This window comes from Dendrobates tinctorius, unplaced genomic scaffold (genome assembly GCF_039654945.1).
Source record: "Dendrobates tinctorius isolate UK_male_01 unplaced genomic scaffold, ASM3965494v1 ptg000021l, whole genome shotgun sequence".
Lineage (NCBI taxonomy): Eukaryota > Metazoa > Chordata > Amphibia > Anura > Dendrobatidae > Dendrobates > Dendrobates tinctorius.
In genome coordinates, this window is record NW_027361689.1 from 2552978 (window position 1) to 2580246 (window position 27269).

General features: G+C 47.7%; 1 protein-coding gene across 3 annotated transcripts in view; it reads right to left on the bottom strand.

Moving 5' to 3' along the window:
• Positions 1-6887: 6887 nt before the first annotated feature.
• Positions 6888-27269, bottom strand: part of LOC141083768 (ribonuclease H1-like) — a 58463-nt gene continuing 38081 nt past the window's right edge. For all 3 annotated transcript variants that reach the window (XM_073568158.1, XM_073568156.1, XM_073568157.1), the window contains 4 exons: positions 21931-21985; positions 7497-7581; positions 7282-7406; positions 6888-7173 (listed from right to left, as the gene is read on the bottom strand). In XM_073568158.1, the coding sequence (XP_073424259.1) occupies positions 7072-7173; positions 7282-7406; positions 7497-7581; positions 21931-21985 (367 nt within the window). In that variant the 3' untranslated portion in view covers positions 6888-7071. The remainder of the gene's footprint in view (positions 7174-7281; positions 7407-7496; positions 7582-21930; positions 21986-27269) is intronic.

The window sequence follows — 27269 nt, forward strand, 5'->3', positions numbered from 1 at the left end:
TTTTATCCTCGGTCTGCCGGATTATTGGTCTCTCATCTCCTTGGACATTCATCCTGTTACTGAACTGCATTTGTGTTCTGGACTATTGTATCCTCAGTGTGGTGGATTGTTTATAGACCTTTTAGTTTTGACTATAATAAAGGTCTTGGGATTGTTCACACTTCCCACGCTCTGTTGATTGTGTGGTATCGGAGAAGGACCCGTGACAAACCCTTTAAACTCTGACAGATAGTAACCCTTGAGCGTGCCAATATCTGTTTTTAACTTGGCATATTCAAAGGCATCTTGTAAGGGCAAGTCATAATAAGCCTGGAGCTCGCCAGTCAAGATAGGGGGCCAGCACCTCTGCAGGCAGCTTTTCCCACTCTGCAACCCATTCAAACAGTCAAAAATGCCTCTACATTATCACCTAGCGTCATTTTCTGCATCGCTCGTCTTACTGCCTTCCAGACGTATGGGTCATCACTTGGACTTATGTAACGGGCTTCCGGCCTCCCACCAACTGCTGTTGTCTGAACTTGTCTTGTTGGTATTGCTGCTCTTGTTGGAGCTGCTGCTGTTGCTGCAGCTCATCTCCTGAAGGGCCAGCTGTTGCCACTGCTGTGCTTTCACCAGATGCTTGATCAGGTCCTCCATGCTGTCTGTCTCCTGGCTTAGGACCGGCTTTACCCAGGACATGCGATTTGTCTACAGCCGCTACCCGTGTTCCTAAAACATTGCCCGCATCCAAAACACCACTTGTGGTAGATCGGCTCACTCGGCTGTGCACTGAGGTAGACACAGGCACACTGTCACTTTAAATCTTCCATTATCACTCTGCAAGCATTATCGTCAGTAAGGTTATCACAGGTCACACAAGGTCGGCTCACACAGAGGTTACCGTAAGAAATGCCACCTGTGACTTCCAGTAACCTTAATTACGTTGCAGTAGCCGCGCTCTCATGCTGTCAGTGTTCCAACAGCCGTGCCAAGCGGTCACATTACTGATTAGAGATGGGCGAACCCGACGAGTTAAGTTCGGCATCTGTACCGAACACCTACTGTTCGGGTAAAGACTTCGCCAGGAAAGCAGTGTTACTGTTTGGGTTCGGCCTACCGAACACAGGGTGTTTGTCGCGCTGTCATATGTATAACAGCATGACAAACGCCACTTCTGACAGGCAGTAAAATCACCATTGCCAGTCAGAGAGCAGCAGTTCTCATGTTGTGAAAAGACAGCGTGAACCTGCAGTTATGATCGGAGGTAAAGTTTACCTCCGGTTATTGGTGGCGGCTGTTGGGACTACTGCTCCAATCAGGCGACACCAGCTGCCACTAATAACAGCAAGAGCGGCTGCTGGGAGTATTCATCAGCCAGCACCTGCGCTGTAAATAAAAAGAAAAAAAAAAAACACGCTGTAGGTTTCCCCATTTTTGACAACCAGCCTTGCTAAAGCAGACAACTTGTGGCTGGTAAGGGGCCATAGATATTGGCCCCCACAAGCTTAAAAATAGCAGCACACAGCTGCCCAGAAAAGGTGTATGTAATAGACATGTCAATTCTGGTGCTTTGCCCTTCTCTTCCCACTTGCAATGTAGTAGTGGCAAGTGGAGTTCATATTTTTGGGGGCTTGATGTCACATCGAGCCCACAGTTTAGTAATGGAGAGGCATCTATAGGACAACTATCCATTACTATCCTAATAAAGACATAGCAAGTATAAAGCCTTTTATTTTAAATAAATCACAGCTACATTCACCTAACACCTATTCCACTGAAGCCCTAGTCTTCTGTAATTAAACAAAAATAAAAAAGAACACTATTCCTCATTTGCCCGACACTCTGTCCCACTCCGTAATCCATGGCAGGGGGTAAATAGTTTTCAACGTGGACGGTGCCAAGATGCGACTAGCCAGGCTGAGAACCACTGGTGAATGATCTGAGTGCCGCATCAGCGACTAGCGGTGAAGTCATCGAGGTTACTGCTGGTCACTGAAGCTGCGTTCCAAGCCGGCAAATTAACTGCGGTGACCTCTGCACCGTGTTACAAGTCTCATGGTGCAGAGGAGAGTTCACCACAGTTCAAATACACCGTAGTGAAATTTTCCCTCCCTTTTAATAAAAGACTTTATTCTGGCTGTGTCTTTATTTACAATACAACTATAGCATAAGTAATGGATAGGTGCATTATAGACTCTCCATTACTAAGCTCTGGGCTTGATGGCACCTGACAATACAAAAGTTACATCAACCCCACAAATATGAACGCCACTTGCCACAGGGCAAATGAGCCGGACAAAGCACCAGAATTGGCGCATTTAATAGATGCACCTTTTCTGGGCGTCAGCAGGCTATTTTTAGGCTGGTCGGGGCCAATATCCATGGCCCCTTACCTGCTTGAGAATACTAGCCCCCAGCTGTCTGCTTTAGCAAATCTGGTTGTAAAAAAAATGAGTGGGGGGGGGGGGCAATTCCAAGACTTTTTTTTCTTTATTTAAATAATTAAAAAATACGGCATGGGGTGCCCTTTATTCTTAATAAGCAGCCTTGCTGAAGCCGACAGCTGAGAGTTGCACCCCCCAGGTGTGAGTTTTGCCTGGCTGGTTATCAAAAATATAGGGGAACCCACAACGGTTTTTTAAATTATTTAATTTATTTACAGAGCAGGCGCCGACTGATAAATATTCCCATCATTTGCTCCTGCTCTCGCTGTTAGCGGCAGCAGGCGTTGGCTGATGGGAACAGTAGTTCCAGCAGCCGACGCTACTGACCAAAGGTAAACTTTATACCTCTGATTACAGCTGTGTGCTCACGCTGTCTTTTAAGAGGTGATGATTTTACCGCCAATCAGAAGCGGCGTTTGCCACATATTATGAAAATGGCAGTGTGGCAAACACTGAATGTTAAGGTGCCCCCCCCCCCCCATTCAAGTGAATGGGGTCCAGGCACTGTTCTGGTACCTGAACATTTTGTAGCTGTTCGGCCAAACCCGAACATCCAGGTGCCCGCCCATCTCTATTACTGATGTCACTGTTCACCACAGCATCTGGATGTAGAAGAGTAAGGGATCGTCGTGGAATGCGAGATGGATTTACGGCGGACTACTTTGGATTATTTTTTTGTATGGTTATAAATATGTGAGAGAGGTTCAGGAAAAAGCAACTAAAGGACTTTCATACTCACCTGACGAAGGGGACAGATCGACCCAGAACCGTGCTGTGCCTAATAAATCTTCATGTTTACGGATCTGGCTGGACTCCTGTATCTGAGCGACGCTCCCTTGGAGATCCACCCACTACTCCCATTATGTCTCCTCTAACTGTATTGATCAGCAGCATTGGGAATACCAAGAAATAACGGGCAATGTTGAGGACCTTAGGTGAAATGTTAAACCAAGGAAACAAGTGTAGCAGACAAATATGTGCCTATGCCTCTCTGAAATAGGATGATGTCCAGCAGTGCCATTAGCAGAGAACTGGGAACAACCAGTTGGACTCAGCCCCATCTATTTGTTCTGAAAATTTTGGACACAAGTTGTCTTCATGGAAGAATTGTAACAACAAAAAAAAACAAAAAACGTACCATTTACATGGAAGTAAGGCAAAGTTTCTCAACCATGCACAACAGGAAAGGGTGTGTAGAAGAATGGCAGGTGCTCTAAACTGATAATTAAAATGTGAAATATTTGGCTGTAACAGAAGGCAGTTTTGTATGAGACAAAGCAACATGTGCATCGAGTCATGGATGGCCACCCTTTCTCCTTAACTCCCTTAATTTGATAATGAATAATGTATACATTTTTTCACCTTTTGTCCAGCCCAGCTACGCTGACTAATATCAGTCTGACCTCAGTACCACGTTGGTGTGTATATATATATATATATATATATATACACATACACACATATACATATACACACACATACATACATACTTTAAACATACTAATTTTTTATTTAGATTTTTTTATATTTCAATAAAGATTACTTTTTAGACTATTTTTAGATGATTATTAAACCATTAATACATGTAATTGACTTAATCTCTTACGCTGTTTTTGCAAGTTTACTACTTTGGTGTTCATAGGTGTAATTATAGATATTACCTTCTAGGAATTTTGTCATATGATTGTATGACACCCCTCCACTCCTCCCAAGTACCCCTCCACCACTTTTCATCTGCAATGGGCTCCAGTTAGAGTCTGTCCCCCTCCTTATATATTCCCCCTCGGCCATCCTCATTTCCTGTTTTACAGCCCTTTTATTCTTGCTGCTTCTCTACAGTTATTTTCTGGCCTATGCGCATTTATTGCGCCATTCCATGAGGATCTATGGCAGTCCCATTGGTCCTCTTCTTCTGAACATTGGAGCCTTTTTAAGGCCACCAGGCTGCGTCTGATGACTACCACGTAGCTGAGTAGACTCACTAATTGCGACCCTTGTTAAGCCTTACCTTTAATTTTGCACCCAGGGTGGCCTGGTACTTCATCTGATCCCTCAAGCCAAGCTTACAGAGGGTGGGATAGCAGGCTTTATCATCACTATGAGTGCTTTTTCACTATTGACTTATTGAATTATAACATATCTTGGAACAAAAATTGAAGAAAAAAGAAGAAAGCATGAAAATGAAAAATTGCCTGGTACTTAAATTGTTAAAATGGTTTCTTCAAGAGCTATGAGAGAAGAGATTGCACACAGGCCTGTACTGCATTTGGAGAACTCAACCAATACAATACTCTACCGGTCTGAATCTAAGGGTTTACCGACATCTGTGTATATAAAGAAGCGGAGATTCTCAGCCAGAAAAGTTGGAGAATGTCATGTGTTTTTTTTTCCCCATCACCCAGCATCCGCACAACATGCGTATCTTACATACAAGTATAGATAGAGGTCATTGAGATATGTAATTAGTGCAGTGTGTGTAGCTTAAGGGCCTGTCACACTAAGCGATATCGCTAGCAATATCGCTATAACGTCACTGGTTTTGTGACGTTATAGCGATATCGCTGTGTCTGATACTTACCTCCGACCCCTCCCCCGCTGGTTATCGCTGATCGCGCGAGAACGTCCTGGACCGTTTCTCGTCGTCAGCTTCCTGTGGCGCCGACGAGCGACACGTGGACGCGGGTGGAGGACGTCAGGATCGCCTCGTCTGATAGGTAAGTAGCGACCCCGACCCCTGCGATGACACTGGTGAGATCTGCCTGTGTGGCAGCTCACTAGCGACCACTTAGCGATGCACCAGCGATCCTGACCGCGTCATATCGCTGGTCAGGATCGCTGGTGCATCGCTAAGGCCGGTTTCACATTAGCGCATTTTCAGCGCACGCACGGCTGGGGGTAGCTCCGCCCCCGAGCCGGCTCTCTGCCCGGCGTGCCCGCCCCTTGCTTGTAGCGCCGCCTACTAGCGGACAGCGGCGCCTGCGATCGGCGCACCCTATCTTTAGCATAGGGTGCGCAGATCGTGCGCAGGCCGTGCGCTAGTTGCGCTTTGACCTGCGCTGCGCACTTTTGACGGTGCGCCAAAATCAAACATTTCGGATTTTGGCGCGCACGGCGCACCGTCAAAGGTGCGCAGCGCAGGTCAAAGCGCAACTAGCGCACGGCCTGCGCACGATCTGCGCACCCTATGCTAAAGATAGGGTGCGCCGATCGCAGGCGCCGCTGTCCGCTAGTAGGCGGCGCTACAAGCAAGGGGCGGGCACGCCGGGCAGAGAGCCGGCTCGGGGGCGGAGCTACCCCCGGCCGTGCGCGCGCTGAAAATGCGCTAATGTGAAACCGGCCTAAGTGTGACAGTACCTTTACTGTACATGTATTTAGCTAATTAAATAAAATAGTTTGGGGTCCCCCTTATTTTTCTTAACCAACTGAGGGAGAGCAGACAGCTGGAGACTGTGATTTATAGTCCAGGAAGGGATCAGGCTATTAATATAAGCTCACAGCTGTCTACTTAGCCTTTACAAGGGTCCCTCCTATTTTTTAATAACCAGCAAAGGCTATCCAGACGGCTGTGGGTAGATATTAATAGCCTAGCAAGCAGGCATGGATATTGGTCCCCTCCCAGACTAATAAAACCACTCCTCAGCCACCCCTGAAATAGCGCCAATTCTGGCACCTAGCCTTGGTTCTTCGCACTTGCCCTGGTGCATTGGCAAGTGGGGTAATAGTATATATTTATCCTCCATCCTGGTACATGTGTCTTATCCTAGGCCCCATCATGGTATACGTGCACCATTCTGCCGTTGTTCTTTAATATATAGAAAAAAAGAAACCATTATACGCACCAGGGGCTTGTGTAGAAGTCATAGAGTCCCATAGCAAAATGATAATGCATTACCCATAGCGGTCCATTTAGTAGTATGGACGCCATGTACTCACCAATGTAAGGCTTTTATAAAACCGTCAAGATAGAAATCAGAATGTAAATATGTACTTAAGTTCAAGTTTTCATCATTTTGGTGTTCCACCCCCACCATAAAAGCATGTTGTAGACTAAAGTTGTACGCCTGTGCCGATTTTTGTACGGGCCTAAATGTTTATTGGGTTTCCCGAGAATGACTGCCTATTTTGAACACAAATGCCAGATCCTTCTGTTTTCCCAGGAGATGAGCCATTGGCAGAGGGGTCCAGCTGCCGCTTACTCCACACTCCATACATACCACATACAGGCTCCGAACTGAGCAGACAAATGTATGGAAGGGTGGGAAGAGTGTTTGATTAAAAGAGATACAATACATATGGCCGCCTTAAGAGCCAATTGGTAAGAAAGCCACGACAAGAAGGACTTCAGCGTTGTATCCCAGTCTTAACGTCGCCTCTACTAGAAAAGTTTCTTGGGAAAAAAAATAAAATATTGAGTTTTGTAGTAAAATTACTAAAACAGAAAACAGAAGACCTGATAATCCAGTATCCACTAAAAACAGGTCTTAGGGGCCATTTTATTCCTGAGGTTACCATGAAAAAAAAATAAGTAAAAAATAAACCTGTGCATTTTTTCCCCATCACCGGCAGCGGTGCTGCCTCACATCCCCACACACTGTAGATGACTAGATGAGGCCTCGGTGCTAAATGTCCATCCATAGTGTCCCTTTGTTTACAAGTCACCGGTATCTAGTGCAGGCTTCAGCGCTCCTTCTCTAGCGAGTTTATCAGCTTCCTCATTGCCTCCAAATCCAGCGTGGCCGGGAATGTGCATCTGAAGTGACATAACAGACAGAGAAATTACTTGTACGAACATCGGAGGCACAAGATGGAAAGTCAACAGGCTACTGTGTATGCAGCGTTTTATCAGAGTCCTACTCACCCATTTCACTTCCAATCCTTGCGTGAGCCCGTCTAGCTTTTCAAAGTCTGCCCTATTTATCACCTCGTTCCCAGTGCTCAACTTCCAACCATTCAGCTTCCAGGAATGGATCCACTTAGTGATGCCTGGTAAAAGCAGATATGAAGAAGGCACTCATATTACACATTGAGGCAGAGGGAGGACAACACCAAGTCTGTAGAGCGCACCAGCCGTACCATTTATTGTGTGCATACTATCTGTGTATAGGACGAGTTTGGTGATATTCTGACTTTTTGCTTGTTCTAATGCTTTACAAGCTGCCTGAAAAAAAAAAAATATATATATGTGAGAGAAGTGCGGTATTATACTTCCAGTCACAATGCAACGATTGCCGAATAAAATTCCCTTATCAGTAGTAAAAATGGGGATTTTTGTGTACTCACCGTAAAATCCTTTTCTCCGAGCCAATCATTGGGGGACACACAAACAGTGGGGTGTTATGCTGCTTGCCACTAGGAGGACACTAAGTGAACACAGAAAAAAAAGTTAACTCCTCCCCTGCAGTATACACCCTCTCACTGGCTGGAAATTCCCCAGTTCGGTGAAAAAGCAGTAGGAGCATAAACAGTCAACAATAACCATAACCATGTCAAAACCTAAGAATGCTACAGTGAGCCAATAGGCTAAACAGGGTGGGTGCTGTGTCCCCCAATGATTGGCTCAGAGAAAAGGATTTTACAGCGAGTAAACAAAAATCCCTATTTCTCCTACACCTCATTGGGGGACACAGACAGTGGGACGTCCTAAAGCAGTCCTTGGGTGAGGAGCATATGACTGCTAATAACCCATGTACCACTGACTCAACACTGTGGTACTGCCGATTGCAGGATGCGTCTGCCAAGAGCTGCATCCGCAGAGGCCCGAGAATGAATTTGGTAATGTTTTGTAAAGGTATGCAGGCTGGACCAAGTCGCAGCCTTGCAGACAGGCCTGAGAATGAATTTGGTAATGTTTTGTAACGGTATGCAGGCTGGACCATGTCGCAGCCTTGCAAACATGTTCTGCCGACGCCTGGTGCCGAATGGCCCAAAAGGCGCCCACTGAGCGGGCAGAATGCGCCTTAATCCCTGCTGGGACAGGTGTGTCCCTGACACGGTAGGATTCCTGAATAGCCAAGCGAATCCACCTGGCTAGTGTGCCTTTTGAAGCGGCTAGACCCTTCCTATGCCCCTGTGGAAGTACGAACAGGGCATCTGACTTGTGGAAGGGAGCCGTCCACGAGATTTACCGTCTCAGAGCCCTAACCACATTCAGTGTGTGGAGGGCCCTCTCAATTCAATGGACTGGTGCCGGACAGAAGGAAGGCAAAACAAATTCCTCATTGAGATTAAAGGAAGTCACGACTTTGAGCAACAAAGACAGGGATGTCTTGAGAACTGCCTTGTCCTGATGAAAATTCAGGAACGGAGGACGGCAGGACAGGGCCGCCAATTCCGAATCTCGTCTGATTGACGTAATTGCCACTAGAAAGACCACCTTCCAAGAGAGAATAGCTAGTGGTACGTCCTGCAGTGGTTCAAAAGGAGCCTCCTGTAAGGCTCCGAGAACCAAGTTAAGGTCCCATGATTCCAATGGCCCTTTATATAGGGAGGCGCCACATGGGAAACTCCCTGAATGAACGGCTACACCTGTAGGTTGGTGGCAATTTGCGATGGAATAGAACCGACAAGGCTGAAAATCTGGCCTTTGAGTGAGCTAAGCGCGAGGCCTGACTTTAATCCGGATTGCAGGAATTCCAATATGGAAGGAATGGAAAACGCCAGAAGGGATCAACCATAGACCTTGCACCACGAGAAGGTGGTTTTCCAGGTGCGGTGATAAATGCGTATGGACACAAGCTTCCTAGCACTAATCAGAGTGGAGATCCCGTCGTGAGAAAAAACTAGCCTGTGCTAACAACCAGGATTCAACGGCCATGCCATGAAGGACAGGGCCCCGGAGTTCTGGTGGTAAATCGGGCCCTGTGAGAGTAGATCCACTAGGATCACTGGTACTCCCCCCTCTGCTCTGATTTTCTTGATGAACCTCGGGAGCAAGGGAAGAGGGGAAAAATGCACGGGAGCTGGAACCGGTGTCATGGCAGAACTAGAGCGTCCGCTCCGATGGCGCATGGATTGCGCAATCGGGCAATGAATCGAGGAACCATGTTGTTTAGTCTTGAGGCCATAAGATCCACATCCGGAGTCCCCCAGCGATGGCAAATCTGCTGAAAAAAACAAACTTCAGGATGAAGAGACCACTCTCCTGAGGCAAGACCTTGGCAACTGAGAAAAATCCACCTCCCAATTATCTACACCTGGGGTGTGGATTGCCGAGATAGGCGAATGGTTGGTCTTAGCCCAATGGAGGATGTGACTCACTTTGTGCATGGCCATCCTGCTCCGAATACCCCCGACTGTTGATATACGCCACAGTCGTGGCGTTGTCGGATTGGATCCTGATGAGGTGACCTGCGAGGAGATGGTGGAAACTCAGTAAGGCTAATCTGAGCGTTCGAATGTCCAAGATGTTGATGGGGAGACGTGACTCTCGAATTAACCAACAAACCTGTGCCGTGTGGTGATGAAAAGACTGCACACCAGCCCAGAAGACTGGCGTCGGTGGTCACCACCGACCATTGTACTGAGAGAAAGGACTTCCCTTGATTTAGGGAGGATTTCATTGTCCACCGCTTGGGGGCTTGTCTGACCCACAGGGACAGAAGGAACCGACGGTCCAGGGAGAACGGGTTCTTGTCCCAAGTAAACAGCAACACATGTAGTAAAAGGCGCAAATGGAACTGTGCGAATGGGACCGCTCCCATCGCTGCCACCATCCTTCAGAGAACTATCATGCTGAAACGTATGGAGTGAGAAATCTGTCGGGAAAGAGTCTGCGCTGCCTGTTGTAAGGGTCGGGCCTTTTCTAGAGGAAGAATGACCAACCCGCGGGAAGTGTCCAAGATCATTCCCAAAAAAAGGAAATCTGCTGGACCGGTGTTGGGGAAGACTTTCCGAAGTTTATCTTCCAACCCAGATGAGAAAGTGTATGTACTGTGATTTCCACGGATCCCTTGGAGGCTGGAAGGGACGAAACCTTGATCAGCAGGTAGTCCAGATACAGCAATACCACCAGTCCCCGAGCGTGAAGAATGGCCAAAACTGCCGCCATGACCTTGGTAAAGACCCTGGGGACGGTGGCGAGTCCGAAGGGCAAGGCAACGAACTGGAAGTGTTCCTCTCAAATTGAAAAACGCGGGAACTGCTGGTGAGACGGGCAAATCGGGATGTGAAGGTAAGCATCCTTGATACCGATGGATGCTAGGGACTCTCCTTTTTACATGGAGGCGACAACCGATCGGAGGAATTCCATTCGGAATCGCCGTACCTTGACAAACTGATTTAACAGGTTGAGGTCCAGTATGGGCCGCATCGTTCCTTCTTTGGAACCACAAAAAGGTTTGAATAAAAACCACTGAACCATTCGTCTTGAGGGACCCGAAGGATGACTCCGTCCCTTTGCGGTGCATGAACGGCCCGAAAGAAGGCTGTGACTGAATGACAGCAGACGGACACCTACTTGTCGGTGTCTGCCGGATAAGTCATTGAGTAGAGGATCTATGAGATCGGCTCCCCTAGATCCAGATACTCTTGGCCTGGGTTACCAAGAGCGGTTTGGTCTGTAAGAGACCTGGGAACCTCTGTCTCCACGTGGGGACCGACCTGATCCAGAAGAGAAGGTTGTGGAGTACCAGCCGGAGCTGTTGCGAAAGGGTCGAAAAACGAGTCGGCTGTTGATTCCGAAAAACGGCCGGACAGCCCTTTGTTGGGGGAAGAAACTTACTCTCCCCCCCCCCCCCTGGAAGTGTCGGAAATGAGCTGGTCTAGTTTTTCTCCAGATAGGTGACCAGTTTGTTGGGCAGAGAAGTCATTGATCTCTTGGAGGTGGAGTCTGCCCGTCAGTCGCGTAGCCATAGGGCTCTTCTAATGGAGACTGCATTAGTGGCTGCCTGAGCAGCATCTAAAGAGGCGTCCACTACAAAATCCCCTGTGTGAATTATCTGCTTGACGACACTGGTTGTCTTCAGAGGAAGATTGCTACCTTGGAAGGTAGTAATTAAGACTTCTGCCCAAGTGGCCATTGTCTTAGCTACACCAGTCGCCGCAAAAGATGGGAACAGTGCCGCTCCTGAAGCTCCAAAAACTGAACGAGCGAGGTAGCCAATTTGACGATCGGAGGGGTTTCTGACAGAAGAGCCCTCAGAAACGGATCGAAGAGTTTTAGAAGCAAAACACGATACAGGAGGATCCGAGGGGGACTAACCAATCCTTCATTAATCTGGAGTAAAGGGGTATTTAGCCTCGATAGGCTTTTGCCCTGTGAACCGTTTATGTGGTCGGTTCCTATGTTTCTGGACAATGTCCTTCAACTCCAGATGGCTGCAAATATCCTGCGTACATGTTTAGACTTCTTAAAGGAGATAACGTGTTCCGGAGTGGAAATATTCTCCTCGTCCAACGTCAAAAACTTGTTGACTGACTCTGTAAGAGAATCAGGCGACTCATGGACATTAGGGTAATTCTGAGGGACTGACGTGTCAGACTCGAATTCAGAGTCATGTTCTTCTGCGTACCTTAGGAGAGGGAGAGCGAAAGACAGAACTCGCCGATGCTGAAGCGCGAGCGTGACTAGGGGACGCACCATGGGTCCGCTTTCTAGAGACCTGAGGATCCCTTGAACGAGCACGGCCCCTGCTGGTAGACGGTTCCCGGCTGTTGCCAAAGCCCTCCTCGGGCAATAAAGGCGCGTTCTGACTTAAAAGAGGATTCCCAGAAGGAGTCTATAGCCTTGGTCAGTGACTCCACAGACCGTGACAAGGACGCAGCCCACTCCGAGGGACTAAACACAGGGAGCACCTTGCAGCGGATGGAGTTTTAGCACAAGCCGGGTCGCAATCCGTGCATAGCGGATTAGTCTGGGCACTGGGCAAGGCAGTCTTGCAAGTGGTACAAGCGGTAAAGAATGCAGTGTGCATCTTAGTAGCCCCTATTGTGCCGCTTTAGATTGAGACAGTGCCCCTGAAAGGGTTACAAGCAGAGCCTGGGCTGCAGCTGCAGGGAATGTGCCGAGAAGGGGTTAAGCTTTTCTCTGAGGGCAGATGCAGCTTACCCGCGGTCCTGATGCTGTGTCCCTGGGAAGAATAGCGGTGGCCGTGTAGCGTCACCAGGTGCTGTCCATCCGTGCACGCACACCCGCAGCCATCACAGAGCCCGAGGTGCAGAGAAGGGGTTAAGGACATGGCCCCCGAGACTAGCAGGGCGCCTCTCGTACAGAGCAAGAAGCGCCAAAGACGTGGGCGGCGCTTTGTAAATTGCGGCCTAGTAGGCAGATAAGCCGGGGACTAAATATTTGGGCCTACCCGCAGCGAGCACCGGGTGAAGGGGGGAGCGGGGGGCTGCCAGAATACCGCCTCGGAGACTAGATCAGCGCTTCTCACAGGGACCAGAACCTGACCCCATACCTCCAATCCGGTGCTCGCGCCGGCTGCGCTGTCCAGGAGCCTTCAGATCTCATCCTCCCGGGCAATGTAGCAGAGCCGGAGGAGTTGTTAAAGGGGGTATACCTCAATCGATCCTCCCTATGGGCAGGGGGATGGAGAGGCTATGGGGCTGATTCAGGGCATCCGAAAAGAGCTTCCAAAGTCTTCGCCCTGCACTCTGTGTGCTCCGTGCGCTTGCCCTCGTATCCATGCGGGAAGACTGGGACCGTAAGGAACCGTCGCCCAGAAGAATCAGGTATGCCCCAGTCATCGCAGGAAAGTGTATGGGGAGATATACTCCACGTGCTCGCCTGTTGTTGGTTCGGGGAAGAGCGGGCCGTTGAAAGGAACAGTCACCCCCTTCACTCCGTTAGTTAAAAAATTTACAGAAAATTCAAGACTGAAAATAAAAACGGTGGGGTCCGAAGCCAGACCCACGTGCCTCCTACAGACACTAAGCAAGAACTGAGGAATTCCTAGCCAGCGAGAGGGTGTATACTGCAGGGGAGGAGTTAACTTTTTTCCTGTGTTCACTTAGCGTCCTCCTAGTGGCAAGCAGCATAACACCCACTGTCTGTGTTCCCCAATGAGGAGTAGGAGAAAACAATGTATACTACAAGGCAGAACCTGCATAGGATTATAGGCATTTCACATGCTATACCCATACATTCATAACATCAATGCTCACACTGTTGCCAATCATGACATATACCACTGCGACCACTCTGATTAACCCCTTAACGTCCAATAACTGACAGTCCATCATTGGACGTCTCCCCCGCTTTGAAGTTGGCTCCGGCGGTGAGTCCACATCAAAGACGGGACATGTCAGCTGTTTTGAACAGCTGACATATGCCCGCAATAGGCGCATCCACCCGCGTCTATTAACTAGTTAAAATGCTACTGTCAAACGCTGATAGCGGCATTTAACCAGCACTTCCGACCGCGCGGCCGGAAATACGCGCATCACTGACCCCAGTCACGTGATCGGGGGTCAGCGATGCATTGGCATAACAACGAGAGGTCTCATGGAGACCTCTATGTTTGTTGATGCCAGATTGCTATGAGCGCCACCCGGTGGTCGGCGCTCATAGCAATGCTGTATTTCTGCTACATATAGGCGAACTGAGCATCGCCTATATGTAGCAGAGCCAATTGAGCTATGGCAGCTTCTAGCCTCCCATGGTGGCTATTGAAGCATGACAAAAGTTTAAAAAAAAAATGTTTTTAATATGAAAAAAAAAAAAAAAAAAAAAATAAATATATAAAAGTTCAAATCACCCTTTCGCCCCATTCAAATTAAAATAAAAATCAACACATACACATTTGGTATCGCCGCGTTCAGAATCACCTGATCAACAAAACAAAAAAAAAAAAAAAAAAAGAAAAAAAAAAGGTTAACCAGATTGCTAAACAGTGTAGAGGAAAAAAAAAAATAATGACGCCAGAATCACGTTTTTTTTAGTCGCTGTGACATTGCATTAAAATGTAATAACGGCGATCAAAAGAACGTATCTGCACAAAATTGGCATCACTGAAAACGTCAGCTTGGCGCGCAAAGAATAAGCCCTCAGCCGACCCGAGATCATGAAAATCTAGTTACTTACCGGTTAACGGTCTTTTTCGGAGTCCATGACAGCACCACCTGAGAGGGGAGCCGCCCTTCAGGAACAGGAAACCTACAGATACAAGAGGGCGGCACCTCTCCCACGCATCAGCTGGATTACAGAGCACAAGAGGACCTCCCAGGTTAATGGCATGATTTCTGTACAATACTATTACTGCTTAACTATTAATCACCAGTGGACATACTGTATAAGAGGAAGAAGTGCACACCCAAACTTAACGAAAAACAGGGGCGGGAATCTAAGGGTGCTGTCATGGACTCCGAAAAATACCGTTAACCGGTAAGTAATAGACTTTATTCGATCGTCCATGACAGCACCACCTGAGAGAATTGCAGAGAGTAATAACTACTTTAGGGAGGGACTACAGCCTGCAGCAACCTTACACCAAAGGAGAGGTCTGCGGAAGCACCCAGGTCTAGCCTATAATGAATATAAAAGGTGCTCGGAGAGGACCAAGTAGCCGCCTTACATATCTGGTCAATGGAGACTTCCGATCTTTTGGCCCACGAGGTCGCCATGGCTCTTGTGGAATGCGCCCTCAGCTTCCCAGGTGCCGATCTGCCTTTTGAGGTGTATGCTAGCAAAATAGCCTCTCTAATCCACCTGGCTAGTGTGTTTTTTGATGCTCTAAGACCTTTCCTAGCGCCTTGATGGGAGACAAATAAGGCATTATCCTTCTTCCAGGGATCAGTAACTGCCAGGTATTCTATGAGACATCTCCTAACATCTAGGGTGTGTAGTTTCTTTTCCTTCTCGTTAACTGGATTAGGGAGGAAGGGAGGAAGGATGGAAGGACTATTTCCTGCGTCCTATGAAAACTAGAAACTACCTTAGGTAAGTATGCCGGATCAGGCCTAAGTATTACCCTATCGTCTCTGAATTGTATATAAGGAGAAAGCCTAGATAATGTCTGGATGTCACTTACTCTACGAGCTGACATCAGTGCCACCAGGAAGGCTACTTTGAGGGACAGGTTTTTTATGGAGGCTGATGAGATAGGCTCAAATGGAGCCTCTGTCATAGCTGTGAGGACTACGTTCAAGGCCCACGTCATGAACCCACGATGTCGCAGCTAAAGAGGGCCCCCAAGGCTGATACTTGTACTATAAAAGGTACTGGTGGAAAAGCCCCATGTCCAGATCTTTTTGTAGGAATTCTAAGATTTCAATTATTGGTGCTGATTACCCAGTGACTATTCCTGAGTTTTGAAGGAATCTTTTCCAGATTCTAATGTAAATTTTGGTTGTAATGATTTTTCTTCTTTTAAAGTAGGGTGTTGATCAGGTCTGGGGAAAAACCTTCATCTTTTAGCAGTGACCGTTCAAAATCCACGCCATCAGATGTAGGACAGCCGCCTGAGGATGGTAAACTAGGCCCTGGGATAGGAGATCTGGGATGTCCGGAAGAACCCACGGATCAGACACAGACATGGTCCTGATGCATGAAAACCATGCCCTCCTGGGCCAAAACGGAGCGATCACTATAATCCTCGCCCTGTCTTTTCTGATTTTCCTCATCACCAGGGGTAGTAGAGACAGGGGAGGGAAGGCATATGCTAGCCTGAAGTCCCACTTTATCAGAAAAGCATCTACCGCCAAAGGGTCCTCTCTGGGATTCAGTGAACAGAATTGCTTCACTCTCCTGTTCTCCCTGGTGGTGAAGAGCTCCACCTCTGGTTGCCCCCACTTTTGCACAATCAGGTCAAAAGATGGAGGTTTTTAGGGACCATTCCCCTTGTTTTAGCAGATTGCGGCTTAAGAAATCTGCCGTGAGGTTCTCTCTTCCTTTTTCATGTAGAGCTGTTAAAGATAGAAAATGCTGCTCTGCTAGTTGGAACAAACTCTCTGCTACATTCGTCAGGGGTCTGTAACGAGTCCCGCCTTGGTGATTGATATAAGCCACGGAGACCTAATTGTCGGAGAACACTCGCACGTGATGACCCTGTAGATACACAAGGAGCTTTTTAGCTGCCTGCTCCACCGCTGTCAATTCTTTCAGGTTAGATGACATTTCTACCTGATGTTCCCATAGGCCCTGGACCAAAATCTCACCCACGTGAGCCCCCCAACCGGAAGGGCTTGCGTCTGTAGTGACTATGTGGGTTATGTTATACTCCCAGGGAAGCCCTCTGGATAAGTTATTCCTTTCTAGGGACTCCCTCGTGTTCCGGGACAAAGTTAGCTGGCCCTCCAGGTAACCCCCAAGGACTCTGATGTAATAAAACCTCGCCCTGTAGTTTCCTTGTATGAAACTGGGCCCAACGGACCACGGGAATACAGGACGAGAGAGAGCCCAGAAGGGACATGGCTTTCCTGAGGGACATGGTGGGGTTATTGGAAGCGTTCAGGACCTGATAGTGTAGGTGAACTAACTTCTCAGGAGGCAGACAGCATTCCTGCTTCTCGGAATCTAAGATTAGGCCTAAGAATTGCTGGACTCTCATTGGCTGCAACCGAGATTTTTTGATGTTAAGTAGCCATCCTAACCGCTCTAGGGCAGACATTGCCATTTGTAACTGCGCCAAACAATGTTCCACCGTTTTGCCTATAAAAAGGAAGTCATCCAGGGGACCACCAGAATGTCTGATTCACATAGATGGGCCATAACTTCTGCTACAACTTTAGTAAATGCCCGGGGAGCGACTGCAACACCAAAGGGGAGGGCCACATATTGGAAATGCTGAACTGACCCCTCTCTAACTGAACCGCCACTCTGGAGGAAACGCTAATGAACTATAGGCCGGTGAGTCTGACTTCTATACCAGGAAAGATCTTTGAACAAATTATTAAACAACATGTATGTCAATACCTGGATAAGAATGAAGTGATTAAACAGAGTCAGCATGGGTTTGTAACTAATAAGTCATGTCAGACTAACTTAATTTCCTTCTATGACGGTATCACTGATTGGGTGGATCAAGGAAATGCTGTAGATATAGTATATCTTGACTTCAGCAAAGCATTTGACAAAGTCTCTCATACAATCCTTATTGAAAAAATGATTAAGTATGGAATGGACAAGGCAACTGTTAGGTGGATTCATAACTGGCTTAGTGATCGGACCCAAAGAGTGGTCGTAAATGGCTGCACATCCAGTTGGAAGAATGTCTCAAGTGGGGTACCACAGGGCTCTGTCCTGGGCCCTGTATTGTTCAACATCTTTATCAACGATTTAGATGAAGGAATTGAGGGTAAACTGATTAAATTTGCTGATGACACAAAGCTAGGAGGGATAGCTAATACTAGAGAAGAGAGAGAGAGGATTCAAAAAGATTTAAATAAACTGGAGAAGTGGGCAGCAACTAACAGAATGGTTTTTAACAGGGAGAAATGCAAAGTACTACATCTGGGCAATAAAAATGGAAAAAACATATATAGAATGGGAGGAATAGGGCTAAGTGACAGCACATGTGAAAAAGACTTGGGTATACTAATAGATCACAGACTGAATATGAGTCAACAGTGTGATGCAGCAGCAAAAAAGGCAAATGCAATTCTAGGATGTATTAACAGAAGCATACAGTCTAGATCACGTGAAGTCATTATTTCCCTCTACTCCTCTTTGGTCAGACCTCATCTGGAATATTGTGTCCAGTTTTGGGCACCACATTTTAAAAAAGACATCAACAAACTGGAGCAAGTTCAGAAAAGAGCGACCAGAATGGTGACCGGTCTGCAAACCCTGTCTTATGAGGAAAGGTTGCAGGATTTGGGAATGTTTAGTTTGCAAAAGAGAAGACTGAGAGGAGACTTAATAGCTGTCTACAAATATCTAAAGGGCTGTCACATTGTAGAAGGATCAACCTTATTCTCATTTGCACAAGGAAAGACTAGAAGCAATGGGATGAAACTGAATGGGAGGAGACACAGATTAGATATTAGAAAAAACTTTTTGACAGTTAGAGTGATCAATGAGTGGAACAGGCTGCCACGAGAAGTGGTGAGTTCTCCTTCAATGGAAGTCTTCAAACAGAGGCTGGACAGACATCTGACTGGGATGATTTAGCGAATCCTGCTTTGAGCAGGGGGTTGGACCAGATGGCCCAGGAGGTCCCTTCCAACTCTACGATTCTATGATTCTATGATTCTATGAACTGCATGAATGGGTATATGGTAGTAGGCATCTTAAATCTAACACCACCATAAAGCAATTTTCAAACAGCAACTTTATTGTGGAATGGATTGTTTCCATTTTGAACGGACGTATGACCATAAACTCGTTGAGGGCTTTAAGATTTATTATAGTCCTGAAGGAGCCATCAGGCTTACGGACTAGGAACAGAGGGGAGTAGAAACCTCTTCCCCTTTCCGCTTCCGGCACCTCTGTCAGGACCTTCTTGCGGCATAGATCATGAACCTCGGTCTCCAGGGCAGCCTGTTCTGATGGGGAAGATCTGAGTGGGGTAACCTTAAATCTGTTTTGGGGGACACAGGAAAATTCTAGCCATAGTCCCGAGGCTATCAACCCCAGGATCCAGTTGTTACTAGAAATTAGCAACCAGGCCAGGTATAAGGCAGCTAGTCTCCCTCCTACCGGAGCAGCTAGCCATTGGGGTGGCTTTTTAGCCTCACGTGCTGGCCCTTCCTGGCGCCCCCTCCTCCAAACATAAATCCTGTACCTTTTCTTTTTTCCTCCCATCTGCCTTGATCCCTGGACGACCTTCTACAGAAATATCCTTTTCTGGTGAAGGGACGTCTATAAGAAGGGTTCGGCAGACTGGGGAATTTCTTTTTATCATCCCCGGCTTTTTCTAAAAGTTTGTCCAGCACTGGACAGAATAGATATTTTCCCTTACAAGGAATGGAACAGAGTCGGGATCTGGTCTGGATATCTCCGGGCCAACACTTCAACCAGAGAGCCCTTTGAACTGCATTCGATAATCCTGCAGTCCTGGCCGCCATCTTTGCCGAATCTGCCGAAGCAACGCCTAAAAAGGCAGCAGCGTTTTGAATAATCGGCAGGGTCTTCCGGATGGATGCTCTTGAGGCTCTGTCTTTCAGCTGAGAATCTAGCTGATCCAGCCAGACCATCATGGATCTGGCTGTGCACGTAGAAGCTACTGCTGGTCTTAGAGCGCCGGCTGACATCGCCCATGTTCCTTTTAGAAATGAATCCGCTTTTTTGTCCAACGGATCTTTTAAGGAGGCCATGTCGTCAAAAGGTATGGAGGATTTTTTGGAGGCTTTGGCTACTGCTGCGTCAAGCTTAGGGGCCTTGTCCCATCTGCTTACCACTGGGTGATCAAAGGAGTGCCACCGCTTGAAGGCCGGTGGTAAGGTGCCCTTTTTTAAGGCCTCTTCCATTCTCTGTCTATCAGGCTCTGGACTTTGTTATTTAGTGGGAAGGCCCTGCGTTTCCTTGGATCTAGACCACTGAACATCAGATCCTGCGCCGAGAGTTCTGGTTTTGGTGTCTGCTACCCCCATGGTGGACCTTACTGCTTTAACTAGCCTATCCATTTGGTCTAAGGGGAAGCAGAAACGGCTAGAGTCTACCTCTGAAGAAGATGAAGAGGAGGCAAAGGGCTCTGGGGAGTCTTCGTCCTTCCTAGGGGCGCTGAGAACTCTGAACCCGAAAAACTAACATCTCTTCTCCTAGAAGATTCCCCTTGTGATAGGGACTTTAGGGAGTCTTTCATCTCTGTCCCGATTATTTCCCTCAGGCTTGTGGCGAAGTCAGGCGTCTCTTCCGCTACCTGTATAAACGGGGGAGAGTGTAAGGGCCTGTCAATCCAGCCATGGACTATCGTTCCCTTTTAAACCCTACCGTCTGTCGCATGCACGGCTGACAACTTTTTAGGGTGGGCATCTGGCAAGGGGCAACTACAGGGGGCACACTCCCTATGCTTCTGTTTACCCAAACTTTTCTTCCCCTTGCGAAAAAAACATAAGGGAACACTGTATCAGGGTACTACCACGGAGATCTCTTACCCATGCAGTAGAAGCAGGTACCAGATCACAGAGGGAGGCAGCGGAATCTTTCAGTCTGCAGGAACTTCTGTGGCTCTGCCCGCTCGTTCATCCTTGCCTCTTTAGCTGGGCACTTGTATGAGGCTTCACTGAGGCCTGTCTCTGCGGGTGCTCCTGCACCTCGTCCTGCTGGTCTATGGGGGGGGGGGGGTGCACCAGGAAGGGCCCGGGGAATACTTACTCTGGTGCTGCACTCTGGAGACGGCTGTGCTCCGGACCCCTTGCTCCACCTGCTCCGCACACTGCCGTGGAGACCTGCCCGGCCCCACCGTGGCACTTCCAGAGACCCCGCAGTGACCGAGGTAGGAGACCCCCCCGCTACCTGGGTCGGTCAGCCTGCCTGGGAATTTCCTTGACGATCCATGACGGAACAGGAAACCAACTGATGCGTGGGAGAGGTGCCGCCCTTTTGGATCTTTAGGTTTCCTGTTCCTGAAGGGCAGATCCCCTCTCAGGTGGTGCTGTCATGGACGATCGAATAAAATGGAGACGCTACGAGTCTCGGAAGATGGCGCAATTTTTTTTAACAAAATTTGGAATTTTTTCTTCACCACTTAAATAAAAAAGAAACAATACATGTTTGGTGTCTATGAACTCGTAATGACCTGGAGAATCATAATGGCAGGTCACTTTTAGAATTTAGTGAACCTAGCAAAAAAGTCAAGCAAAAAACAAGTGTGGGAATGCACTTTTTTTTGCAATTTCACCGCACTTGGAATTTTTTCCCATTTTGTAATACACGACATGATAAAAGCAATGATGTTGTTCAAAAGTACAACTCGTCCCGCAAAAAACAAACAAGCCCTCACATGGCCATATTGATGGAAAAATAAAAAAGTTATGGCTCTGGGAAGAAGGGGAGCGAAAGATGAAAACGCAAAACCAAAAATTCCCCGGTCATTAAGGGGTTAAAGGAAATCTGGCATCAAAACAAAAAAAAATAAAACATTTACCTGCAGCCATAGTGGTAATCTGCAGGTAACTACAGTTTTAGGACATATTCAGACACGTCTGTACTGATACATAGAGCTGCTCTCCTCTCCCTGCACAGTAATGGTTGGCAGCTAGATCCTAGTATGACCTGGTTAGACACGAGTCTTACCATAATCACACAAAGAAAGCAGTTTCTGACATTCTCTGGAGGAGTTCTCTTTTTACCTGTGCAAGACGTTGACCAATCATACACCAGAGATTAAGCCTTTCTGCTAAAGCCCCATTGGTTATAATGGACATTAGCAATAAACTTTACTATATAATATCTCAGCAACAGGAGGCGAGAAATAAATAATAAAAGTACTTTTTAATTCATATCTTTAGCCATTTCAAAATGATGTGGCCAGTATAGCATGTAAATTATGGTGAAAGGGGTTTTCTAACCAAGTTTAACGTGACAATAATATAAAAGAAGAAAAAAAAAAAAAAAAAATCACAAATTCGAAAATTTGATTTAAGATGCAGAAATTCACTGTAGGATTTATTGCAGAGCTTCAAGTACCTGTATTTCAGCCCTCTGATTAGTCTGCCTTCCTTCAAGTCTTTCTGCCACATTACTGTTGATAGGAAATCAGAACTTGATTAGGATATTACACACAAATGGACTTGTATAAGTGAGACTTAAAGTTAAAAAAAAAAAAAAAAAAAAACACCAAATGATCAACTGTTTCTGCTGGGGAAGTAACTGATGGACACCCATTTCGCTGAAGTACATGACTGTGCTGAAACCAAAGTGTGCGACACACCTATACACCATTACCCCTTTAGAGGTACAGGTTTCCAGGGGGGTTTTTTTGCACTTGTTATGTCCTCAATTTTTTTGCAAAAGCCATAACTTTTTTTTTTTTGTGTCAGTGGAAAAATAAAGAGGGCTTGTTTTTTTTGCAGAGCGAGCATATATTGTTTATATTTTGTCACTTATTTTAATTGTTTCGTTAGTATATAGGATTTTTCTTTTTAATTGTGTATTTTTTACTTGTTCATATATACTCCTAATAAAAAAATTAAAATAAAAAAATTAAAAGCCTTAGTTACTCACCGGTTAACGGTATTTTTCGGAGTCCATGACAGCACCACCTGAGAGAGGGGACCCGCCCTTCAGGAACAGGAAACCTACAGATACAAAAGGGCGGCACCTCTCCCACGCATCAGTTGGATTACAGAGCACAAGAGGACCTCCAAGGTTAATGGCATGATTTCTGTACAATACTATTACTGCTTAACTATTTATCACCAGTAGACATACTGTATAAGAGGAAGAAGTGCACACCCAAACTTAACGAAAAACAGGGGCGGGAATCTAAGGGTGCTGTCATGGACTCCAAAAAATACTGTTAACCGGTAAGTAACTAGACTTTATTCGATCGTCCATGACAGCACCACCTGAGAGAATTGCAGAGAGTAATAACTACTTTAGGGAGGGACTACAGCCTGCAGCACCCTTACACCAAAGGAGAGGTCTGCGGAAGCACCCAGGTCTAGCCTATAATGACTATAAAAGGTGCTCGGAGAGGACCAAGTAGCCGCCTTACATATCTGGTCAATGGAGACTTGTGATCTCTCGGCCCACGAGGTCGCCATGGCTCTGGTGGAATGCACCCTCAGCTTCCCAGGTGCCGGTCTGCCTTTTGAGGTGTATGCTATTGAAATCGCCTCTCTAATCCACCTGGCTAGTGTATTTTTTGACACTCTAAGCCCTTTCCTAGGGCCTTGATGGGAGACAAACAGGGCATTATCTTTCTTCCAGGGATCGGTAACTGCGAGATATTCTATGAGACATCTCTTAACATCTAGGGTATGTAGTTTCTCCTCCTTCTCATTAGTTGGATTAGGGAGGAAGGATGGAAGGACTATTTCCTGTGTCCTGTGAAAGCTAGAAACTACTTTAGGTAAGTACGCTGGATCAGGTCTGAGTATTACCCTATCGTCCTTGAACTGTATATAAGAAGGACGCCTAGATAATGCCTGGATGTCGCTTACTCTACGAGCTGAGGTTAGAGCTACCAGGAAGGCTACTATGAGGGACAGGTTTTTTATGGAAGCTGATGAAATAGGTTCAAATGGATCTTCCGTCATAGCCGTGAGGACTAGGTTCAAGTCCCACAGCATGAACCTATCCTTCACTATTAGCCTGGATCTACCTGCTGCCTTAATGAATCTACTGACCCAGTAATTACCCGCAATGTTGCAGCTAAAGAGGGCCCCCAAGGCTGATACTTGTACTTTAAGGGTACTAGTGGAAAGCCCCATGTCCAGACCTTTCTGTAAAAACTCTAAGATTTGATTTATAGGCGCTGAACCCCCAGCGATTATCCCAGAGTTCTGAAGGAATTTCTTCCAAATTCTGACAAATTTTGGTAGTAATGATTTTCCTACTTTTAAGTAGGGTGCTAATCAGGTCTGGGGAGCAGCCTTTATCTTTTAGCAGTGTCCGTTCAAACTCCACACCGTCAGATGTAGGCCAGCCACCTGAGGATGGAAGACTGGGCCCTGGGATAGGAGATCCGGGATGTCTGGAAGAACCCAAGGATCGGACACCGGCATGGTCCTGAGGCATGAGAACCATGCCCTCCTGGGCCAAAATGGAGCTATAACTATAACCCTTGCTCTGTCTCTCCTGATTTTCCTCATCACCAGGGGTAGTAGCAATAGGGGAGGGAAGGTATAGGCTAGCCTGAAGTCCCACTTTATCAGAAAGGCATCTACCGCCAGGGGGTTCTCTCTGGGATTTAGGGAGCAGAATTGTCTTAATTTTCTGTTTTCCATGGTAGCGAAGAGATCTACCTCTGGTTGTCCCCACTTTTGTACAATCAGGTCGAAGATTGAGTTTTTTAGGGACCATTCTCCTTGCTTTAGCAGATTGCGGCTTAAGAAGTCTGCCGTGATGTTTTCTTTCCCTTTTATATGTAGAACTGTTAAAGATAGAAAATGTTGCTCTGCTAGCCGGAACAACCATTCTGCCACATTCATCAGGGGTTTGGAACGAGTCCCGCCTTGGTGGTTGATATAAGCCACGGTGACCTGATTGTCAGAGAACACTCGCACATGATGGCGCTGTAGATACACAAATAGCTTCTTAGCTGCCTGCTCTACTGCTGCCAACTCTTTCAGGTTAGATGACATTTCTATCTGATGATGCTCCCATAGGCCCTGGACCAGGATCTCACCCATATGAGCCCCCGAACCGGAAGGGCTAGCATCCGTGGTGACTATGCGGGATATGTCATACTCCCAGGGAACCCCACTGGATAAATTATCCTTGTCTAGCCACCATTCTAGGGACTCCCTTGTGTTTCGGGACAAGGTTAGCTGGCCCTCTAAGTAACCCCCAAGGATTCTTTGATGCACTAAAACCTCGCCCTGTAGTGTTCTTGCATGAAACTGGGCCCACTGGACCGCCGGGATACAGGACGAAAGAGAACCCAGAAGGGACATGGCTTTCCTGAGGGACATGGTAGGGTTATTGGAAGCGTTCAGGACCTGATAATGTAGGCGAACAAGCTTCTCCGGAGGCAGACGGCATTCCTGTTTCTCAGAATCCAGGATCAGGCCCAAGAATTGTTGGACTCTCATCGGCTGTAACCGAGATTTTTTGATGTTAAGCAGCCATCCTAACCGCTCTAGGGCAGACACTGCCCTTTGTAGCTGTTGCAAACAATGTTTCGCTGTTTTCCCTACAATCAGGAAGTCATCTAAGTAGGGGACTAATAGAATGTCTGATTCACGTAGATGGGCCATAACTTCCGCTACCACTTTAGTAAACACCCGGGGAGCGACTGCCACCCCAAAGGGGAGGGCCGCATATTGGAATGTTGAACTGACCCATCTAATTGAACCGCCACTCTGGGGAAACACTGATGAGCTGCATGAATGGGTGTATGGTAGTAGGCATCTTTTAAATCTACCACCACCATAAAGCAATTTTGAAACAGCAATTTTATTGTTGAATTAATTGTCTCCATTTTGAACGGGCGTATGACCAGGAATTCGTTGAGGGACTTAAGATTTATTATAGTCCTAAAGGAGCTGTCTGGCTTGCGGACCAGGAACAGAGGGGAGTAGAAACCTTTTCCCCTTTCACCCTCAGGAACCATAGTTAGGACCTTCTTGCGGCAAAGATCATGCACCTCGGCCTCCAGGGCAGCTTGTTCTGATGTGGAAGACCTGAGTGGGGTGACCTTAAAATCGATCTTGGGGAACCCGCGCGAATTCTAGTCGTAGACCCGCAGCTATCACCCCCAGTATATAGTTACTACTAGAAATCATGGACCAGGCTGGGTAGAAGGCAGGTACTCTCCCCCCTACCGGAGCAACTAGTCATTGGGGCGGCTTTTTAGTGTCACGTGCTGGACCTTCCTGGCGCCCCCCTCCTCCGAACATGAATCCTATATATTTCCTTCTTTTGTCATCCCATCTGCCCTGATCGGCCTTCTACGGAAATATCCTTTCGTGGTAAAGGGACGTCTGTAAGAAGGGTTCGGCAGACTGGGGAACTTCTTTTTATCATCCCCGGCTTTCTCTAAAAGTTCATCCAGGACGGGGCCAAACAGATATTCCCCCTCACACGGAATGGAGCAGTCGTGACCTGGCCTGGATATCTCCTGGCCAGCATTTTAACCAGAGAGCCCTTCGAGCTGCGTTGGATAAACCCACGGTCCTAGCCGCCATCCTCGCAGAGTCTGCCGAAGCATCAGCCAAAAAAGCAGCAGCACTTTGGATAATTGGTAGAGTTTTTCGAATGGATGCTCTTGAGGCTCCGTCCTTCAGCTGGGAATCCAGTTGATCCAGCCAGACCATCATGGATCTGGCCGTACATGTGGCAGCTATCGCTGGTCTTAGAGCGCCTGCTGACATCTCCCATGTTCCCTTTAGAAAAGAATCCGCCTTTTTATCCAGCGGGTCTTTTAAGGAGATCATGTCGTCGAAAGGTATGGAGGACTTTTTGGAGGCTTTGGCTACTGCCGCGTCCAGCTTAGGGGCCTTATCCCATCTGCTTACCACTGGGTCATCAAAAGGGAACCTCCGCTTGAAGGCAGGTGGCAAGGAGCTCCTTTTTTCAGGTCTTTTCCTTTCCCTATCTATCAGGCTCTGGACTTTGTCATTTAATAGAAAGGCCCTGCGCTTTCTGGGATCTAGACCAGCGAACATCATGTCCTGTGCCGAAAGTTCAGGCTTTGCGTCTGCTACCCACATGGTGGACCTTATAGCTTTAACTAGCCTATCCCCCCCCCCCCCCCCGTGACCTCCCCGCCCTTGCTCCGGCCCCCCCCCTCCCCGGGCGCCACCCTGGACAGCCGCGCACACCGGAAAGCCGGCCGGCACCCGACTTCCGGTGTTCCCGGCCCCGCCCCTTCCGCCGCTCGTCTGAGACCGCGGGAGCGCGCGGAAAGGAGCTGGCACGGCGCCCCCGGCTCAGACGTGCCTGCAGCCCCCACGTGCGCCACCCTGCGCCCGCCGACCGAGCGCAACCGCCGGCCCGGACGGAAAGGGAGACCGGACCACGGGGGGAGCGCACCAGGAGGGGCCCGGGGCATACATACCTCCTGGTGCCGGCACTCTGGAGGCGGCTGTCCACCGGACCCTCTGCTCCAACCACTGCCGTGGCGACCTACCCGGCCCCACCGTGGCGTTTCCAGGGACCCCGAGCTTGACCGAGGTAGGATATCCCCCCGCTACCTGGGTCGGTCAGCCGGCCTGGGAATCCCTCGACGACTCCATGACGGACGATCTGAAGGAAGTCCCGTCCTCTAGGAACAGGAAACCAACTGATGCGTGGGAGAGGAGCCGCCCCTTTTGTATCTGTAGGTTTCCTGTTCCTGAAGGGCAGATCCCCTCTCTCAG